General features: G+C 33.2%; 1 protein-coding gene across 1 annotated transcript in view; it reads right to left on the minus strand.

The window, feature by feature from the left end:
• The window catches only part of LOC134252260 (fibrillin-2-like), a 64,041-nt gene that overhangs the window by 42,362 nt on the left and 2,231 nt on the right, over window positions 1-19,448 (minus strand). Inside the window, exons 4-21 of the mRNA XM_062734698.1 lie at window positions 16,408-16,503; window positions 14,762-14,959; window positions 14,168-14,293; window positions 13,768-13,893; window positions 11,479-11,631; window positions 10,894-11,058; window positions 10,293-10,415; window positions 9,150-9,272; window positions 8,432-8,557; window positions 8,091-8,213; window positions 6,167-6,286; window positions 5,843-6,031; window positions 5,537-5,662; window positions 5,259-5,384; window positions 5,012-5,137; window positions 4,255-4,449; window positions 3,992-4,120; window positions 3,621-3,767 (exon numbers count right to left, since the gene is read on the minus strand). Coding sequence (XP_062590682.1) covers window positions 3,621-3,767; window positions 3,992-4,120; window positions 4,255-4,449; window positions 5,012-5,137; window positions 5,259-5,384; window positions 5,537-5,662; window positions 5,843-6,031; window positions 6,167-6,286; window positions 8,091-8,213; window positions 8,432-8,557; window positions 9,150-9,272; window positions 10,293-10,415; window positions 10,894-11,058; window positions 11,479-11,631; window positions 13,768-13,893; window positions 14,168-14,293; window positions 14,762-14,959; window positions 16,408-16,503 — 2,517 coding nt within the window. The remainder of the gene's footprint in view (window positions 1-3,620; window positions 3,768-3,991; window positions 4,121-4,254; window positions 4,450-5,011; window positions 5,138-5,258; window positions 5,385-5,536; window positions 5,663-5,842; window positions 6,032-6,166; window positions 6,287-8,090; window positions 8,214-8,431; window positions 8,558-9,149; window positions 9,273-10,292; window positions 10,416-10,893; window positions 11,059-11,478; window positions 11,632-13,767; window positions 13,894-14,167; window positions 14,294-14,761; window positions 14,960-16,407; window positions 16,504-19,448) is intronic.

Here is a 19,448-nt window from a genome sequence, read left to right on the forward strand (position 1 = left end):
TTACAGATAGTGTACATGTATTAAGGGTTTTCATCTCTCTCTCTCTCTCTCTCTCTCTCTCTCTCTCTCTCTCTCTCTCTCTCTCTCACGACATTGTTTTTACAGACTTAACAAGAATAGAATAACTTAATAAAATTAAAAAAAACTTCTAAAAATAATTAATACACTGAAAGGATTATTGAAAACATAAATACTTGTCTGTGAAAAGAATGTTTTTTGTTACGAGAAAGCGCTCGGAAGTTATTGTATTAATTTTGTGTGTCTGCTGTTGATTTTTGTATTTATTTTGTTTACTAATATTTCTCTTCTGAAGCAACGTTTAAGCGATAGATCTACAATTAAAAAAAAACAAACAATTTACATATCTAATTACTAGGAATAACCAGAAGTCTCTGTCGAGACTGTAGCTCTACTGGTATGTACTTATCAAAAACCATTGCACTATTTTATGTATCTTTGTGTAGTCTACTTGTGTGCCAACTTATTTTGAAATCAAACTAGAACTGTAGAAGGAGTAGCGTTTTTAAGGAATTTCACAGAAAATTCTATTTTTAATAACCATGGCAACACCGTTCACCTAAATTAAAAACCGATGCACTATTCTATGTATCTTAGGGTAGTCTACTTGTGTGCCAAGTTATACTGAAATCAGACCAAAACTGTAGAAGGAGTAGCGTTTTTAAAGAATTTCACAGAAAATTCTATTTTTAGTAACCATGGCAACATCGTTCATCGAAATTAAAAACCGATGCACTATTCTATGTATCTTAGTGTAGTCTACTTGTGTGCCAAGTTATATTGAAATCAGACCAAAACTGTAGAAGAAGTAGCGTTTTTAAGGAATTTCACAGAAAATTCTATTTTTAGTAACCATGGCAACATCGTTCATCGAAATTAAAAACCGATGCACTATTCTATGTATCTTAGTGTAGTCTACTTGTGTGCCAAGTTATATTGAAATCAAACTAGAACTGTAGAAGGAGTAGCGTTTTTAAGGAATTTCACAGAAAATTCTATTTATAGTAACCATGGCAACACCGTTCATCTAAATTAAAAACCGATGCACTATTCTATGTATCTTAGTGTAGCCTACTTGTGTGCCAAGTTATATTGAAATCAGACCAAAACTGCAGAAGGAGTAGCATTTTAAAGGAATTTCTCAGAAAATTCTATATTTACCATGGCAACACTGTTCATCGAAATCAAAAACCGATGCACTATTCTATGTATCTTAGTGTAGTCTACTTGTGTGCCAAGTTATATTGAAATCAGACCAAAACTGTGGAAGGAGTAGCGTTTTAAAGGAATTTCACAGAAAATTCTATTTTTAGTAACCATGGCAACACCGTTCATCGAAATCAGAAACCGATGCACTATTCTATGTATCTTAGGGTAGTCTACTTGTGTGCCAAGTTATACTGAAATCAGACCAAAACTGTAGAAGGAGTAGCGTTTTTAAAGAATTTCACAGAAAATTCTATTTTTAGTAACCATGGCAACATCGTTCATCGAAATTAAAAACCGATGCACTATTCTATGTATCTTAGTGTAGTCTACTTGTGTGCCAAGTTATATTGATATCAGACCAAAACTGTAGAAGAAGTAGCGTTTTTAAGGAATTTCACAGAAAATTCTATTTTTAGTAACCATGGCAACATCGTTCATCGAAATTAAAAACCGATGCACTATTCTATGTATCTTAGTGTAGTCTACTTGTGTGCCAAGTTATATTGAAATCAAACTAGAACTGTAGAAGGAGTAGCGTTTTTAAGGAATTTCACAGAAAATTCTATTTATAGTAACCATGGCAACACCGTTCATCTAAATTAAAAACCGATGCACTATTCTATGTATCTAAGTGTAGCCTACTTGTGTGCCAAGTTATATTGAAATCAGACCAAAACTGCAGAAGGAGTAGCGTTTTAAAGGAATTTCACAGAAAATTCTATTTTTAGTAACCATGGCAACACCGTTCATCTAAATTAAAAACCGATGCACTATTCTATGTATCTTAGTGTAGCCTACTTGTGTGCCAAGTTATATTGAAATCAGACCAAAACTGCAGAAGGAGTAGCGTTTTAAAGGAATTTCACAGAAAATTCTATTTTTAGTAACCATGGCAACACCGTTCATCGAAATCAAAAACCGATGCACTATTCTATGTATCTTAGTGTAGTCTACTTGTGTGCCAAGTTATATTGAAATCAGACCAAAACTGTGGAAGGAGTAGCGTTTTAAAGGAATTTCACAGAAAATTCTATTTTTAGTAACCATGGCAACACCGTTCATCGAAATCAAAAACCGATGCACTATTATATGTATCTTAGTGTAGTCTACTTGTGTGCCAAAGTATATTGAAATCAGACCAAAACTGTGGAAGGAGTAGCGTTTTAAAGGAATTTCACAGAAAATTCTATTTTTAGTAACCATGGCAACACCGTTCATTGAAATTAAAAACCCATGCACTATTCTATGTATCTTAGTGTAGTCTACTTGTGTGCCAAGTTATATTGAAATCAGACTAAAATTGTAGGAGGAGTAGCGTTTTGAAAAATTGTTTACAGACAGACGGACAGACAGACAGACAGACGGACGGACGCCGGACGCATTACTATCGCATAAGCTCTTCTGGTCTCTGACCAGTAGAGCTAAAAATGAAGAAGGAATAGTCATATTTATTTCTTTAGATCAATCAATAAAAAATAATTTATATATGTGCATAGCGTTATATGTATAGAACAAGTATATACGTGGTATATATTAATTCCTTTTCATTATGTTACAACTTTATTTTAAAGTGAAAAAATATTTCATTTTTTTTTCCTTTTTTAAATGAAGGGTCAGCATACGTAAAAATTAAATACGGAAATATTTACGAATTCTGTATATATTAATAGCTTCTGTACGCTTTGTGCAAACACAAACGTTCTGTATATATTAATATACAATATGTGCAAGATTAATAGTAATTTGTTAATAGCTGAAATTCTGTATATATTAATAGCTTCTGAAGATTGAAAATGAAAGCGCTAAAGCTTAACTGAGGATTTTTGTGTTTTCTTTTTACCTTTTTTTTAATATTAATACATATTTATACATAATGCAAAAGACATCAGTGGGATGATGTTTTTTCTTCCTTTCATTTTTTTTTTTCATTTTTCCTCCATCACCGCTGTAGTGTAAAATGTTTAAATTGAAACCGAGAAATTAATTTGTTAATAGCTGAAATATAATTATATACATGCATTAAGTACTTCAAAAGTCATTGAAAATGAATAAATGTTTAGCAGCCAATCAAGAATTAAAGTTAATAGGCTCCGCCCACTTCATTTGCATACCGTTTCACAAAGCGTACCGTTCCGTCCACAAAGCGAACCGTTCCGTGCACAAAGCGAACCGTTCCGTGCACAAAGCGAACTGTTCCGTGCACAAAGCGTACCGTTCCGTTCTCAAAACGAACCGTTCCGTTCACAAAGCGTACCGTTCCGTGCACAAAGCGTACCGAACCGTACCGTTCAAGTGGTGTAGTAGCACGGTTTAGGGTCTGTACCTAGTACTCCTTTCACTGTCTATCATTACATAAGCTTGATGCAGAAGAAAATTAATGTTTTAAGACTAACCTGACCCTCTGCGGGGACATGCTGAACAGTCTGGCCCCCAGGCCTTCCCCAGAGAGCAGCAACACTTGACCTTGGAGTACCTCCCTCCCACTGGACGTTCACAGGACCCTCTTCTGTACTCCAAATAACAGGTGCCTTCCCTCCTATCTGTATCAAAAGAATTCAGACTTTTCATATGAGTTCAGTCAAATACTGAAAGGTACTCTAAAGAATACCAACCCATATCATGGATCTTCTTTAACTATATTTTAACTATATTTTCAGTTTGTCTTTAAACATAGTGGTTTTTAGGAACATATTTTACAGTTTTTAATCTTCCTGAATTATAAAAAAAAAAAAATTTATATTAAAGCTATCTTTCTATCGCTTACCTATACATTTCCTGCCAGAGGCATCTAGAATAAGTCCAGGGGGACAGTTACATCTAAAGGACCCTTGACTGTTGACACATAAACCTCCTCCTTCACATATGTTCTCAAACATCTCACACTCATTTATATCTGTTGACAAAAAAGATTTTCATAGTTTCTATTTTTTCCATCTTTGATAGGTGCAAAAGTATGTCCATGTTAAAATGCATGTAGAAACAAATAATTCTGTACAACATTCAACACAAAATACAGCCCTTATTTACCTAAGCAGTTTATGCCATCATTTGTGGCATACCCTGGGGGACATTGCCTCTCCTGTGATGTGGGACACTCCTCACAGGGACTGCCCCAGGCTACACCTATGCTTCCACAACACTCTGACTTAGTCACCAAGGTCCGAGCATTGTTCTCACAGCGACCATTGTTAATCTCTAACCAGCAAGATCCTTTTCTGTTGTCTACAACACAACATACAGACAAGAGATGTTTGAGAAACATAAATACACCCCGTGAGGCAATTTTAAATGGAAATAACTTTAAATTTTGAATGTCTGGAAAAATAGTGAATTTTTTTTCCTACTTGTCAGGGCAAACATAAAACTATTAAAGCCTGATCTCTGTCTGACTGGAATTTTTCATATTTTGTGATTAAAAGAAATTACTAAGTCAAAAATCATGATTTTAAACAAAAGTACTTTGAATTTGTTATTAGTGAGAGTTCCTCAATAACAAAATCTATGTGTTCCTCAGGGACAATTTAAAAACTGTTGGAATTCCAATGGGAGTTAATTGTGCTCCTTTACAAGCCAACCTTTATTCCGTAACTTCAACATACATGTATAATTTCTCAGAAACCCCCCCAAAAAATTTAATGAAAATTCAGAAAAAATGATAGGGTATGGGGCAATTTGATGGGTCAGTTCAAGTATATAAAAAAAGATTATTTTTCATAGTTTGCCCAAACAGATTCACCATATATATGTAACAGATGTAATAGAAATACTAAATACAAACTAATACCTAAACATATCCTTCCAGTAGCATCAAGTTTTGTTCCTGGATCCAAACAGTCACATCGGAAACTTCCCGGAATGTTGTTACATGTCCCTCCAATACAAGGGTTGCTCTGCCTGCACTCATTTATATCTGTAGAAGTCAACAATATCAATTTTAATCACTTGCGTTTTCCTACCCGAGAAATTCAAATTCAATTTAATTTTCCTAACATGATATTTGACATAATGATTATTAATGGTTTCCATGTTACCTTCACAAGCAGTAGTGGATGGATTGAGTCTGAAGCCTGAGGGACAGGTACAATGAAAGCTTCCTATAGTGTTCTTACAGGTTCCACCATCACAATAGCTAGGGTACCTCTGACATTCATTAATATCTGCAATGAAAAGCATTACAAAATACATAGCATTATCTGCAAATCTAAATCCTGACACCAACTTTTTGAAGCAGTTCAGATTTATCAAATGTTTTCTTAATTTTTTTATTTATTAATATCTATGCTTTGAGCATTCCATTACTTTCTCTTACCAAGACACTTTTTCCTTGTGGGATTTGGGGTGAAACCCTTGTCACAAACACATCTGTAGGTTCCTTCCAGATTCTCACAAGCTCCATTTTCACAGATATTTGGATTCAGCATACATTCATTAATGTCTGAAATAAATATCAAATTTTCAATAAATGCACATTGGAATCAAGTTGCATAAATCATCATAACTATATATACATGCATAAATAGTCAGTTGTCATTCATTCAAAACTCCATAGAAATGAACAGAACAAACCAAGTTTTACCTTTTCTGGTTAATATAATATTATCTAAGCAACACTGACCTGGAATGTCTCTACAGAGCTGTGAGTATTGTGCCTCTCCTTTCCTTGGACACAGTTCACAGCGAGTTCCCCATGCCTTCTGCACATCATCATCCATACAACAGCACAGTGACTTTGACATCTGAGCCGCCAGAGCATTGGAGCAGCGTCCCTGTCTGTACTCCAGGTAGCAACTACCACGTCTTATATCTGACATTTGAATCAACAATTTTTTTTTTAAATTAAAAGAAACAATACGTCTCTACCATTTGAGATCATTCAAATCAAAAGCAAGCCTTCTTTTACTCAAGGTCAAATTTATGTAGCAAGAAAGAATGGTCTCACCTTGACAAGTTTTCCCATCGCTGTGTAATTGGAAGCCGCTAGGACACTCGCACCGATAACTTCCCTGGTTGTTAATACATATTCCATTCACACAAGGATTTCGGAGACATTCATTCACATCTAGAAAAATCAAAATTCATGTAGTTTTATAACTGACAAGTGAGTTAAAAAACTACCGTAATTTACGGAATATAGGTCGATACTTTTTTTCTCAGAACCGCTGGGGTCGCCCAATATTCAGAATTCGACCTATTTAAAGCTCAAGTTTACGAAAAATGCCCCAAAATCAGTAAAATTTACGTCAATTTCAAAGGAAATTTGTGCCACTTTCTTAATTTTTTTGATTATTTTTCGCAAAAAAATTTAATGCCCCGGTAAATATTTATTCTATAGCTTTCTTACAAAATAAATTCCATTAATTATCCGTTGACATGGTTGATGACAAAGGAAAACAACATTGCTTCATCTATTAAATAATTCCTCAAGGTATTTTCCATTTACATCATGCGGTATCCATCTTGTGAAGTTAGGAAGTCGCGATCGTGTACTAAAAGTAAAACCTCAACCGTATCAAAATTTAAAATACGAAATTTTTTTACGAACACAACTGTAGTGTTTTAACCATTTATTAGTAGCGATAAATTGAAATAGTATATTAAAATATTTTTTATTGTCTTATGTTTATTTAAATGTAAAATGAGTGAAATAATTTGTTGCCATTTAATTACCAAAAAACCCCGAGTCATTACTTTTTTTTTTTAATTTTAATTAATTATAATAATTATTAAAAACAAGAAGTACATTGAATTACCGGTATACAAAGATTGGCTTCTAACAGAATTTTTAATTGTCTGACAGATAAAGGGATTTACACTGTGTACGCAAAGGTGTTAAAACCTGTGTTGGTTTAATGCCTGCGGGGCATGATTAACAAACCCACGTGCCGTGGTAGGGTATTAGTGTTACACATCATTGAACAAACAAAGCCGAGAAATTCATGTTGACAGTGAAATTGTGAATGTACTCTCAATCAAATTTATAAATTAAACTTATAGAGTGTTAATATGATTTCAATTCTTTACTGTTGCTTGATATATACATTCAATGATCATTTGCGTGTTTTAGCAAATCCCTGGAGAAGAAAAATAAAAATGGCGACACTGTTTCAATTTATCGCTACTAATAAATGGTAAAACACATCGAAGTAATTGTCGTCCACCGGTAAATAATGTCTGAATAAAACTTATTAGGAATGTGTCCAAGTTGTTCTGAAATCGGAATTACTATTCTTTGGTCTCGGGTATTTCCCGAATTATAGCTGTAAAATAATAACCTATTTACGTGTTATTTATGCCTCTGATTTAACAACAGTGTGAAACTACGGAGGCATTGAACAGGCAAGTTGGAGAAAAATATAAGTAGTAATAACACAATTCAAAGAAGTTTGAACATTTTTAAAAAAAAAATTATTTAATGCTTTACTCATTAAAATACCTGTTTATTTTCTTGATACGTTAATGTCACAGAATAACCCCAGTAATTTTAGGGTTTACCTGTTCTGATACGTTGTATCTGCGTAAGAATCTTTAGAAAACGGGAAACAAAGCCTCGTCCTATATAGTAAGTTCGTCCTATCTTAGGATTTTTCAAAAATTAAGGCTGAAAATGAGCCTTTCGACCTATATACCCCATCGACCTATAATCCCAAAATTACGGTACAATTTTTCTTTTAAGGACACTTCTCCATAAAAAGCAATTCCTTAAAAAATTACACCCTAAATGAAAATCCTTACACATATGATTGATCAAAAATTCAACAACAAAAAAATTCCAACCTCTATTTTCCTTAGAATCAATGTATGCCCCTCTCACCAAATGCCCCACTTTTCCCTTCAAAAACTTCTTGATATCAAATTCAACCTACCAAGACATGTTCTGCCATCAGAAGAAGATGTGAATCCAGTGTTACACACACACTTGTAGCCACCATTTAGGTTTACACATACACCATGTGTACACATACCAGTACGAGCACACTCATTGTAATCTGTAAAGAATGTAAATCTAGTTAAAAATTGTCAGTCTGAACTTTTAATTTCACTCATTTGTAATAAGGAAAGTTGTTTTAAGAAGAGTTACAAGTAGAATTCTGGATCACTGTTTTACATCCATGCATTAATTCACGTAATATTTTAACAAATTGAAAAGAATGTGATAAGTAACATATTTAAACAGCTCATTCATTTAACTTCTTAAGTAAGGTACCTAGGCAGTAAGCCCTGTCTGGAGACAGCCGATAGCCTTGGTTACAGATACACTTGTAAGATCCCTCTGTATTCTGACATCGACCGTTAGTACACAGTTTACCATTCTCTGTACACTCATTTATATCTGAAAAACACAATCTTTGCTACTCAGAAGCTCAGCCACTCAGTGGCTCAATCACATAAAGCATTTAAAAAGATAGGTCCACTGGCCATAATCTGATTAACTCTGCTTTGATTCCGTACTCTCAAAATATGTCAACAGACAACTTTGACATCATAGTTAGAATTCATTGTTTACCGATCCCAGATTTTTGGCAGTTGTATAATTATAAATAAGAGGTATCTCACTTAAACCACTGTATTTTCATTCAAAGGGTGACAACACAGTTGTAACCCTGCATGCTCGTTTGCACTATTTCATTGTCATCTGAAAGGTGACAACAGTTGTCACCTTGCGCATGAGGGAGACATCACAAATTGTCTCACCTCATGTGACATGTTCTAAACCAATCAGATCGACTGTATAATTGTGAAGGATAATAACATTAAATATATCCATTAAACTCCTTTACAGTGGACCCCAAACCTGAAGATTTGCAGACAATAATTAAATCTCTAATTTTTTTGCATGATGATCAAAATCAGAAGGAATTATCTAAATATGTGACTATTATCCTTCAAAAATCTTTTTTTCCTTCCTTCCAGACCTTACCTACCATAACAGACCTGTAGGTTAGATGACGGGCGATAACCTGGGTTACATTCACATTTGTAGCTACCGTCCATGTTAACACACCGACCATTGGGACACATCCTACTTGTGGCACATTCATTCACATCTAAAAACAGAATATACACTTTTAAACCTAAATAATTTATTTATTTTAATATTTCAACATTTTTTTTTTTTGGTGGGGGGGGATGAGGGGGTGTTTTTTTTTTTATGTAATTCAGAAAATAATCAAAATATAATTTTTGCATATTGCAGAAAGTTAAGCAACATCAAAATAGCATAAATAAAGAACTATTATAACTTTATTATTAATTATTTTCTTTTTTTTTGGTCACATACCTATTGGTTCATGCCTTTCAATGATTCATGTCAAATAGTTAACAAGAGGCCATGGGCCACGATGCTAACCTGAGCCACCTTAGCCCTTCTCTTCTTCAGACTTATCCCCCTTCTTTAATCTCATTAAAATTGATTCCATACAGTAATCAAACCCATACCTAGAGGTTTCTTGACTAAATAGACCTTAAAAAAACCACATAAGAGGGTGTAAGCTTGCATATGACTAGGAAAAATTGATACAAAGAACAAAGCTGAAATTCAGTTTCATGCTTTTTTCTTGATTATCTCTCCTTAGAAAGCCTATGGCACTTCATTGAACAATTTTAAATATCTTTAATCCCAGAATGCTTTATTACAATTTCCAGATGAAATTGGCCCAGTAGTTCTAGAGAATGGACAAAAAATGTGTAACCTTCAAAAGACCAATTTAAAGAACATCTGACAACTAGTGATCAGAAAATATCAATTACTGTAAACCAACTTTTATTCGCGACGACTTTATTTCGCGATTTACCACGGATAAACTAGTTCGCGACGATTTATTTTCGCGATCAAGCCTTTTTGGATCTGTTGTTAATAGACACATACACTCTAAGGACCGGTTCGCGGCGAGAAATATTCGCGATGACGAGACTCTCGCGAACTTCGCGAAAATTTCTCGCACGCGAATAAAAGTTGGTTTACAGTAATTGGGCTAATAGCACAGGTGCAACCAAGAATATTGTAATATTTACTATATCACAATTATATCATGATCATGCACAAATCAGCCTTACCTGACACTTACCTGTACATTTCCCATCTGATGACAGTACGTATCCACGGTTACAACGACATCTGTAACTTCCAGGAGTGTTAAAACACTGACCATTACGACAAACACCTTGCTGTTCAGAACACTCATCTATATCTATCAATAAAAAAGAAATTGCAAGTCAATTATTTGAATCTGTGTCATCTTTCTATAATAATGTCTCCTTTGGAGGAATTGTAGTTTTTTGTTTTCATTTGTCCACAGAAAATTCATATTTGGTATCTTTCTTGTAGTGACAGAGAAAAGCAAAGTGAAACGAGCAAGAAAGGTTTTCATACATTACTTCATACAACACTTAATTAATCAAATGTTTTAGCAAAACCTAATGGGAATACCATTAAATAGTTGCTTTACCATACTCTTGCAAAAAAAGTCTTCTTTGATTCAAGAGTAAGTTAACTAATTTGGTCAAAAACCTACTGGCTATAATTATAATAATTTTCACAAAATATTTCATATAAATCATTTATAAAAGAATTTGCTTCTGTTACATCAATTTTTGAAACCTAGCAAGGCCATAACTATTACTTTGAGAAGTATTTTAAAGCAGCCAAATTCTTTGTTTTATGATTACCTGTGCACCTGTTTTTGTCTGTTGTAGGTTTGTAACCTGGGTAACACACACACCTGTAGGAATACTGGGTGGACTCACAGCGAGCGTTCACACACAGATTGGGAAACAGTCGGCATTTGTCTCGAACTAAGCCTCCCCCTCTCTGACAAAGTGCAGAATGGGCCTCTTAAAAAAAGAAATTAAATACATTAACATATTGAAAGTAAAAAGAATTGTAAAGCTACTTCACACTTTATCTTGCTAGTTGATATCTGGTAATTCAGGGCTTAGCTAACTCAGGAAAGGATCTTCCATAAACTTTTTTATAATATCAAGCAGGACTCTATCACATGAAAATTTGATATAATTCTGATAATTAATTGAAGACTTTTAATCTTGCCTAAATGGAACCCCAATCATTAAGACATTTTCAACATTAGAATGAACTGAAAAGGGACTAAGAGTTTTTCATAAAAATATGTAAAATTTCTGAATACACATTTAGATTAGACAAGTTTTACATGGCAATACAGCAAATAACACCATAATCAATACGGTTCATACTGACTTTACGAAGCAAGCTAAATATATAGCAATGAACATTACCCTCTCCAGGTTTTGGACAGACTTGGCAGTTAGAGACATCTCCCCACCCTTTTCCCGAATCACAGCAGCAATCAGCCAGTGATAAAAGAGGTACCAAGGGCCGAGAGCATCTGTTGTTGACAGCTTGCAGAAAGCATCTTTTCAACTGTACTTCTACAAATTAGATTATTCAAATTTTATTTTATAAATTGAAAATGGTAAGACATTGGTGAAAAATTTTGCTCTATCATTTTTTTTTTTACCTCAGATAAGCCATTAGAGGCTCGGGTGAGCTTTTTCTGACTGTTTGTCAGTTGTTGCTTTGTCTGTCTGTCTGTCTTAACCTTTTGCATTTCTGCTTCTACTCAAGAACCAATGGACCAGTTTAACCAAACCTGACATAAAGCATCCTAATGAGTAAAGTGATTCAATATGTCATTTGTTCAAATGATGGGTCAAACAGTACTATTGAAAGGGAAGGGATAAAAAAAAAAGGCCAAACGGTATAACCTGTATGGGTGTTTTAAAAAATCTCATTTAGCTAAAAGAAATAGCTTAAACTTAGGTGGAAGTCTTCTGACATATAGAATAAAATAAAATTTGATTGAATCAGGTCCCATAATAGGACTATGATTAATGCAAGCATCCTCCACCCCCACCCACAAGAATGTATATATACCTATGAAAAACAATAAATCTCAATCAAAGTTGAAAATGCGACTTGTGAAAGAAGCCAGAATTCAGTCAGGTGAGATTAAAACAGAAATTAAATTTAAAACATTAGTGCAGGATAATAAATGTAAATGTTCTTTAGTTTTCAATTGCTTTGTCCTTTATCAGCTGATAACAACCAGCTTAAATTCTAGAATTTATCTCTAATTCTAAACCTCTCAGCATCTGCAGCTGCACTTTTACATCATACCATGAAATGAATGTAAACACTCAAGGTAAATTAAGTCCTTGTGATCTACACTTTAAACATCATGAAATCTTTTCAGGCAAACGGTAGGAACAAATTAAAATATTTCTCCTAAAAGGCAACATAAATGCAGACTTATCATTTCACAGAACACATTATCCATTACATTATTATCAAAATGAATGTTCTATCAACTTCAAATTAAGTACAAGAGAGTCTTTAATTCAGAGATTTTGAGAAAAACTGATACCCTCAATTCCCAGCTAAAATCACTTGTAATTAATGCATTACGTAATTCAAACAAAAAAAAAACCCTCATGATTGTTTACACTCTGGTGTTAAACTTCTGTGTTTTTCTTTAGAAATGCCTAAGAACTGTAAAGTGGATCTTTAATTCTCAGTCAATGCTCTCAAAGAGCAATGCATGTATGTAAAGTAGCTTCTGCATGAATCACAGAATTGTAAGATGTCAGAACTTCTTTTTCGTGAAGTAATATAATCCATCAGAGATGATTAAACCCCAGCTTGATACCTATCAGATAGTATGGAGAACAAATTACCCCAAAGCCTTACAATTACCCCAGCCTCCCTCAAACTACACTGAGCTGGAAGAGAGAAGATTGATGGCAGAAATGTCTTTTTCAAAATAAATAAGTGTCTGGAATTTAATTGAAATGATAAGCAGGCTGCAAGATTCTCTCTCTAATACTTTTATACTTGGAAGTACATGTATATCAGAAAATTGAAAGTTCAAAAAGGCCAAGCTCTATATCTTTTTGCTTTAAACATCTTTAATTATTAACAGATAATTAAAATTTCTCTTTCTGATCTAGACAATGATATTGGTTGATTTTTTTTTTATAATAATAATAAGTGTGTAATCCAGAAGTCTTTAATGTGACTTAGCTCTACTGCTTTACAAGCAAGACAGCTCACTGAATTTAAGTTAATGATTAAGTAGATAAATAAAATCTTGATGTGAGCTGCTTCTTGTATGAAATCAGGCAAGTGAAGGACATTCTAAAAATTGTTTATGACAGATAGATGGACATTTCGCCATCATATAAAATATGTCTATGACCAGCAGAGAACTTTTGGCTGCAGTGAGTGAATTATAATCAATCAAATCCTCTGAAATTCTTTGTGAATAATTCAATTGTGGATTGCAAAACATAATTAAATGATGCTAAAGTCATTAAACTAATTCCAAGAAATTAGTTTCCAAAATAAAGCTTTTTCTTGTTATCCTTAGGGAACAGGCCACGTACAATATATGTTATCTTCTACATTTATTTGATCTACTATTTCCTATAAACATGTATACTATATCTCATCTCCTGTATCATATGTCAAAGTTTCAAATATCTAACCATCAGTCCTTCTATACATACCTACACAGGTAGATTTATCTGGGGACAGTTCAAACCCCTCATTACAGGTACAAAAATAGCTGCCTTGGGTGTTAGTACACTTCCCATTCCTACATATATCTCTTCTCTCAGCACACTCATCAATGTCTACAATTAAAAACATCTACAGTAAAACTCAGCTGTAACCAAGTCACTGGGCCTATAAAATTACTTCGCTATATCCGTAATTCATTATATCTGTATAAGGAATTTGTTAAATTTATATATCCAGGGAAACAAGATATTTTCATTATATCCATGAATTCGCAATATCCCTGTTTGTAATAAACGAGTTTTACTGTAAGTACTTAGTCTGTCCCATTATGTCATACCAGCCTACAATTTTTACCCTAAAATTGTTTAATGTACAAGATTATAATACCTTCACAGTCCTGAGTGATAGGGTTCTGTCTCTGTCCCTTCTTACATTCACACCTGTAGGAGCCTACAGAGTTCACACACGTTCCTCCTCCACACACCCCGGGTATAGCTACACACTCATTTACATCTACAACAGATTACTTTATGTGTAATACAGAAAATAATCTGAAAAAAAAGATTTATGCACAGAAATAAAATAACACTTCATTAATAATTTTAATAAATAATACTGACAGTTCTGCTTTAAAATTATGCAGAAATAAAATGGAAACATTTATATTTTGAATTCTTTACCTATATGGGAATTATAGGATTGATCTCACAGACAACAAGAAAGGCAAATGTGATTACCCAGTGGTCTTGGTCAAGATCAAGTCCATGCAGTGACAATACTTATTTGAATCTTAGCATCTTGATTTAATATCCAAAACAGAGGCCATGTAGTTCATTTACTAATTTCAAGGTCAAATGTCAAGGACTAATTCAAAGGTAAATACATCTATTTAAAAAACCTGGTTAACTTAATTAATCAAAAGTTCACAATTCACATCAAATCATATGCAGATGAAAGGCATTGGAGAGGAATACATTTTACCTTGACATGTGTTAGTCTGTAGGTTTGGAATGTAACCACGGCGACAAGGGAATGGTCGAACAGGGCACTGCTCACAGGGATTGCCCCATGCTTTTCCTACAGTGGCACAGCACAGATTCTTTGTACAGACCAGCCCCGTCAGCTGACCCCTGCACATGTTGTTTGAGAGTTGGGTAAAACATGGTCCTATTCGATAATCTAAACAGGAAGAAAAAGATTGAGACATGAGCTAGGGTGTAATAAGTTCAGCTTTTGTAGATGAGCTACAGGTTATTGTAAATGTTATACACATGTGGGTAAATTTAAGTACTGTAATTAAATACGACAGAAAACCATATACAGTATTTGTTGTGCACTATGAAACTTTGATGTGAAATTATCAGCCATACAGAGTGAAATGGATCAAAAGACAGAGACATATTTTATCCTCTTTTCAATACAATCAATCCAATCTTGTCATGTTAGGCCATGATACCTTTCGACTGTAAATATTCTACTTGCATCCTTGGTCATTAAAAAATTCTTCTAAACAAAAAAAATCAGCTTTTTTCAAAATCAATTCAATTTAATCAGTATTTATCTATGTATACAATCAATGTAAATAATTGGACTTGACATCAGGCATGACCTGTTTAAGTTATCTTTTCCAAAATGCTTAAAGCATTCAGTGGATGTTTTGATTTATCAAAGTCAAATGCTTCTTAGCATAAACACGTCGTTTTGAACCGTCAGCCTCTGACAGCTGAATGGTAAACTATGGACTGGCAGGTATGACTTAATATCAAATGTCGTAGGAAGCACCCCCTAAAATAACCACTTCTATTGTGAAATGGTAAACAGATCTTAAAATAATCTACAGATGTGTTATTACAGAGCATCCGAAATAACGTCAGGTTTAATCTACTTTCAACCTGACATATATTGCCTAAAAGCCTTGAATTCACCTACTGACATATAATGCTTAAACGCCTAGAGTTGAACAAACCATGCCAATAAGAGTATGATAAATATTGCTGACATGTATCTATAATGAAAAATTAAAATCTAAAAAAAAAAAATTTCTCCCAATATTATATTTCACTATATGCAAGTGCATGTACTATATGCTCCTTGCATGGAACCTTTCTAAAAAAAAGTCTTCCATTTCAAACAATATGCTACAAATTAAATGTTTTTGCTGATTGACTTATAAATTATGATAACAGAATAGTCCTAATAGAGCAGCATGATCAGTCATATGAATATATATGCAGATCGAGAGAAAACTTGTTTCTTAGTAATCAGTTTGAGAATAGAAAAATGTTTTTGATGTCTACTTAAATTTATTCAACTTTGCAGAAACAGTAAAAAAAAAAACGATAAATCCACCATAAATGTCTTTCAAATTTGTTTTTCAATACCAGGTATGCAAAAAATGGCAACCTAATAGGTCACTTACGGTTTAAGTGGTCCTGTAATTTGATATTTAAATGCAATAAAGTAAATCAATTTACATTGTGTACTTATAAAAAATATTTTTAGAAATGCACATAATTCCAAAAATGCAGTAATAAAATGACCTATTAACAAGTTGTTAATGTCAGAAATTTACAAATGTTCTGACCTGAATTTCAACATTCTTTAACAGGTACAGTGTGAATAATTACCATTTTCGCACCGTTTCCCTGAGAATCCATAGGAGCAAGCACATCTATTGTTTCCGATACATCTTCCTCCATTTTGACACTGGGGGTTACACACAACTACAAAAGATCCAATAAACTTGTGGATTTGCTTTTATAAGTGTAGCTTCTTTTTCACCTTTGAAAAATCTAAGCTGTCCAACATTCTTTGATAAAAAAAACTTAATTTAATAGGGTACATATAAGGGACAAAAATTAAGATATTTCAGGGCTAAAATTAGAATTCTAATATGTTGACAGTGCAACTATTATTGTGAGCAAGGAAAAAAGACATATATTATTCACTAAAATATATTTTAAATGCAAAATTAATTTATGATTTATAATTGATATTTATTATAAGTAAAATAAAATTAATATTTACGATTGTGTGTGTAATTTGTTGTTATTTGTTTGGGGTTTTTTTTCAAATATAAAGTAAACACAGTATATGTATAAAATTATATATTTTTAATTTTAATAGGGCTTGTCAATGAAAATTAGGGCTTAATTTTTATAGATTTCCCCTTGATCTAAACATTTTTTAAAGGAATTTCAACTAACTTAAAAATAATTAGCATTTACAAAAAATTAGGGGTGTAAACAGCCTGCAATGGAAACAAATAATTTGAAATATAAAATCACATTAAAATAATTCAATAAAAAAAATATAGTTTTGAGATTATTTCCCTTTGTGCGCAATCTTTAGGCATAAATGAGGAATTTAATCTAAAACATATTTCTTTTTCAGGCATCTCACGTGAGGAGAGGAGTACCATTTTTTAGCGTAACTGACGCCAGACACATTTAAAATAAAAATAAATATCGAAATAATATAAAAATATATACATGTATATTAAATAAAAAATATATACATTTATATAAAAAATTGCCAATTTGCTTTCTTAAAAACAGACAGGTGGGATGAAAAGATATTTATACGATGGATACATTGCATCATCGATATACTGGTTTATCATCACTATATGATTGTCAGGATGCACTCTTCAACTCGAGAATAACTAAATTAATATAAAGGCATCATTTTTAAAAGCAAAACAATCGTAACAAAAAAGGAAATATCAATGGATGTGAAAATTTTTCGACGAGGGTAGAGATATGGTAGGGCTGAATCGATACACCCCCTCCACGGTACGATACATATTGCAATACTTGTGTCACAATTCAATTTTTTCGATACGATACATTTTAAAAAAGAAACAGATCATTATAGGTTAAAGAAAACATAATTAAGATTCTAAAAATCATAGAAGGTGGCGATACAAAAAGAAAACGCTTCTAGTGCTTCTGTCGTCTTGATTAAAATAGCGCATTGTCGGTGTCAATTCTAGAAGCGGCAGCCAGCTCTGAAACTTTTCTGTCTCAGTTTTCTCTCTCTTGAGTATCAAACTGAGGACAAAGTTGGTCATTTCAAGGGATAATCTAACCTGATTATAAAAAAAATGTATTGAATTGAATATTGAGGTAGTGAATCCAATATTGAATTGAGGAATTATATTGAACAATATCGATATTTCAATGAATTGTTTCAGCCCTAAGATATGGACCTCTAATAAATATGGTACACATGCATCTGATCATTGCACATCAGCAATTTAAATGACCTATTGATTCTTCTCCTTATTATAACTTAAAAAAACACTAATTTTTTTTTTTTTTTAGAAAATGTTCGTACAATCAAGAAAATCGATTTCTTTTTATAAAGACTACAACGTTTTTTTTTCGTTTTCAAGTACCCTATAATTGAAAGTAATATTGTAAATATGCATAGTTGAGCTTTATAAAATCATCAAATGCATCACTGCTTAACATCATTATCTTTCCATAACATTTAATAAATCCTAATTTATTCATGCACGTTTGTATACAGAAATAACCTGTCTCACTTCCATGCTGAAATTAATACTTTTTGCGCCTCTATCGTAGGAGAGTTACAAAGCAGCAATAAAATAACCCTCTCCACAATACAATTTAAATTTATTTCTTTTTTGGGGGGGGGGGGAGGGGTGGTGGTGTCCAGGTTTCCCTTCCCCTGAAAACATCAGCTAATAATTATCGTAGGGGGCTATAAATGCTACAATATCTAGCGTGTTTTCCAACGAGACAATTTAAGCAAGAGTTATTCCCCTTGGTCGCCATATTGTAATCCTACAAGATTGCGGCTAAGGGGAATAACTCTGACGCAAAATACATCATATGAAAACAGTCTACACTAGAGTTACTTGAATAAAAGTTTGTAAAATCAAGATGTACACAAATTTAAATCAGATTCATATCAATCCGACAAATTGAAAGAAAGCGCGATGCCTCTCTTTTAAATTCAATCACGCCGCGCCAAACTTTCACGCGTTTGAACAGTTTTGCAACAGCAGTTGATGCAAACTGCAATTGCAAAGACATTTAGGCCTATAAAATATGCTTTCCTTTTCATTAAATGTTTGTTTTGGAATATCATAAATTTCTAAAATAACCAAACAGCATACATTAGGCCTACATGGACTTCGTCTGTAATCTGTGAGGCATTCGAACCAGACGACTAAACTGAATTTGGTTAGGTCGTACGAGTCAGAAGTCGTTCGTTTTTTTTGTTTTGTTTGTTTGTTTGTTTTTTTTTTTTTGTTTTTTTTTTAATTCTACTAACTTGAACATTTTGAACTGAATTGTTAGAGGTAATAATGATACAACATAAAAATGCATGATAAATCAAGCGGAGGACATGTGGACTTAATATACAATCTATAGATCTAGGCCTAATGCAAAACGCCAGTGTAAACTCATTTTTTTTATTATTATTATTTATGCACACTTTGTTGAATTTCAGGTGCCAGCATGACATTCGTGTTTTGCAAATAAATTTCTAATCATTTTTTTCATAAAAGGGTTTTCTTTCTCACAAATCTCAAATGGTTAGGGGGGGGGCTTGACAATACTGCAGCACACAGTGGAGGGAGACAGACTAAGATTGAAAATTTCCCAACTATACTTTTCTCGCAGTTTCAAAAAAG

Source organism: Saccostrea cucullata, unplaced genomic scaffold (assembly GCF_032062105.1).
Source record: "Saccostrea cucullata isolate Sc308-1 unplaced genomic scaffold, CSIRO_AGI_Scuc_v1 ctg130, whole genome shotgun sequence".
In the NCBI taxonomy this organism is placed as follows: Eukaryota; Metazoa; Mollusca; class Bivalvia; order Ostreida; family Ostreidae; genus Saccostrea; species Saccostrea cuccullata.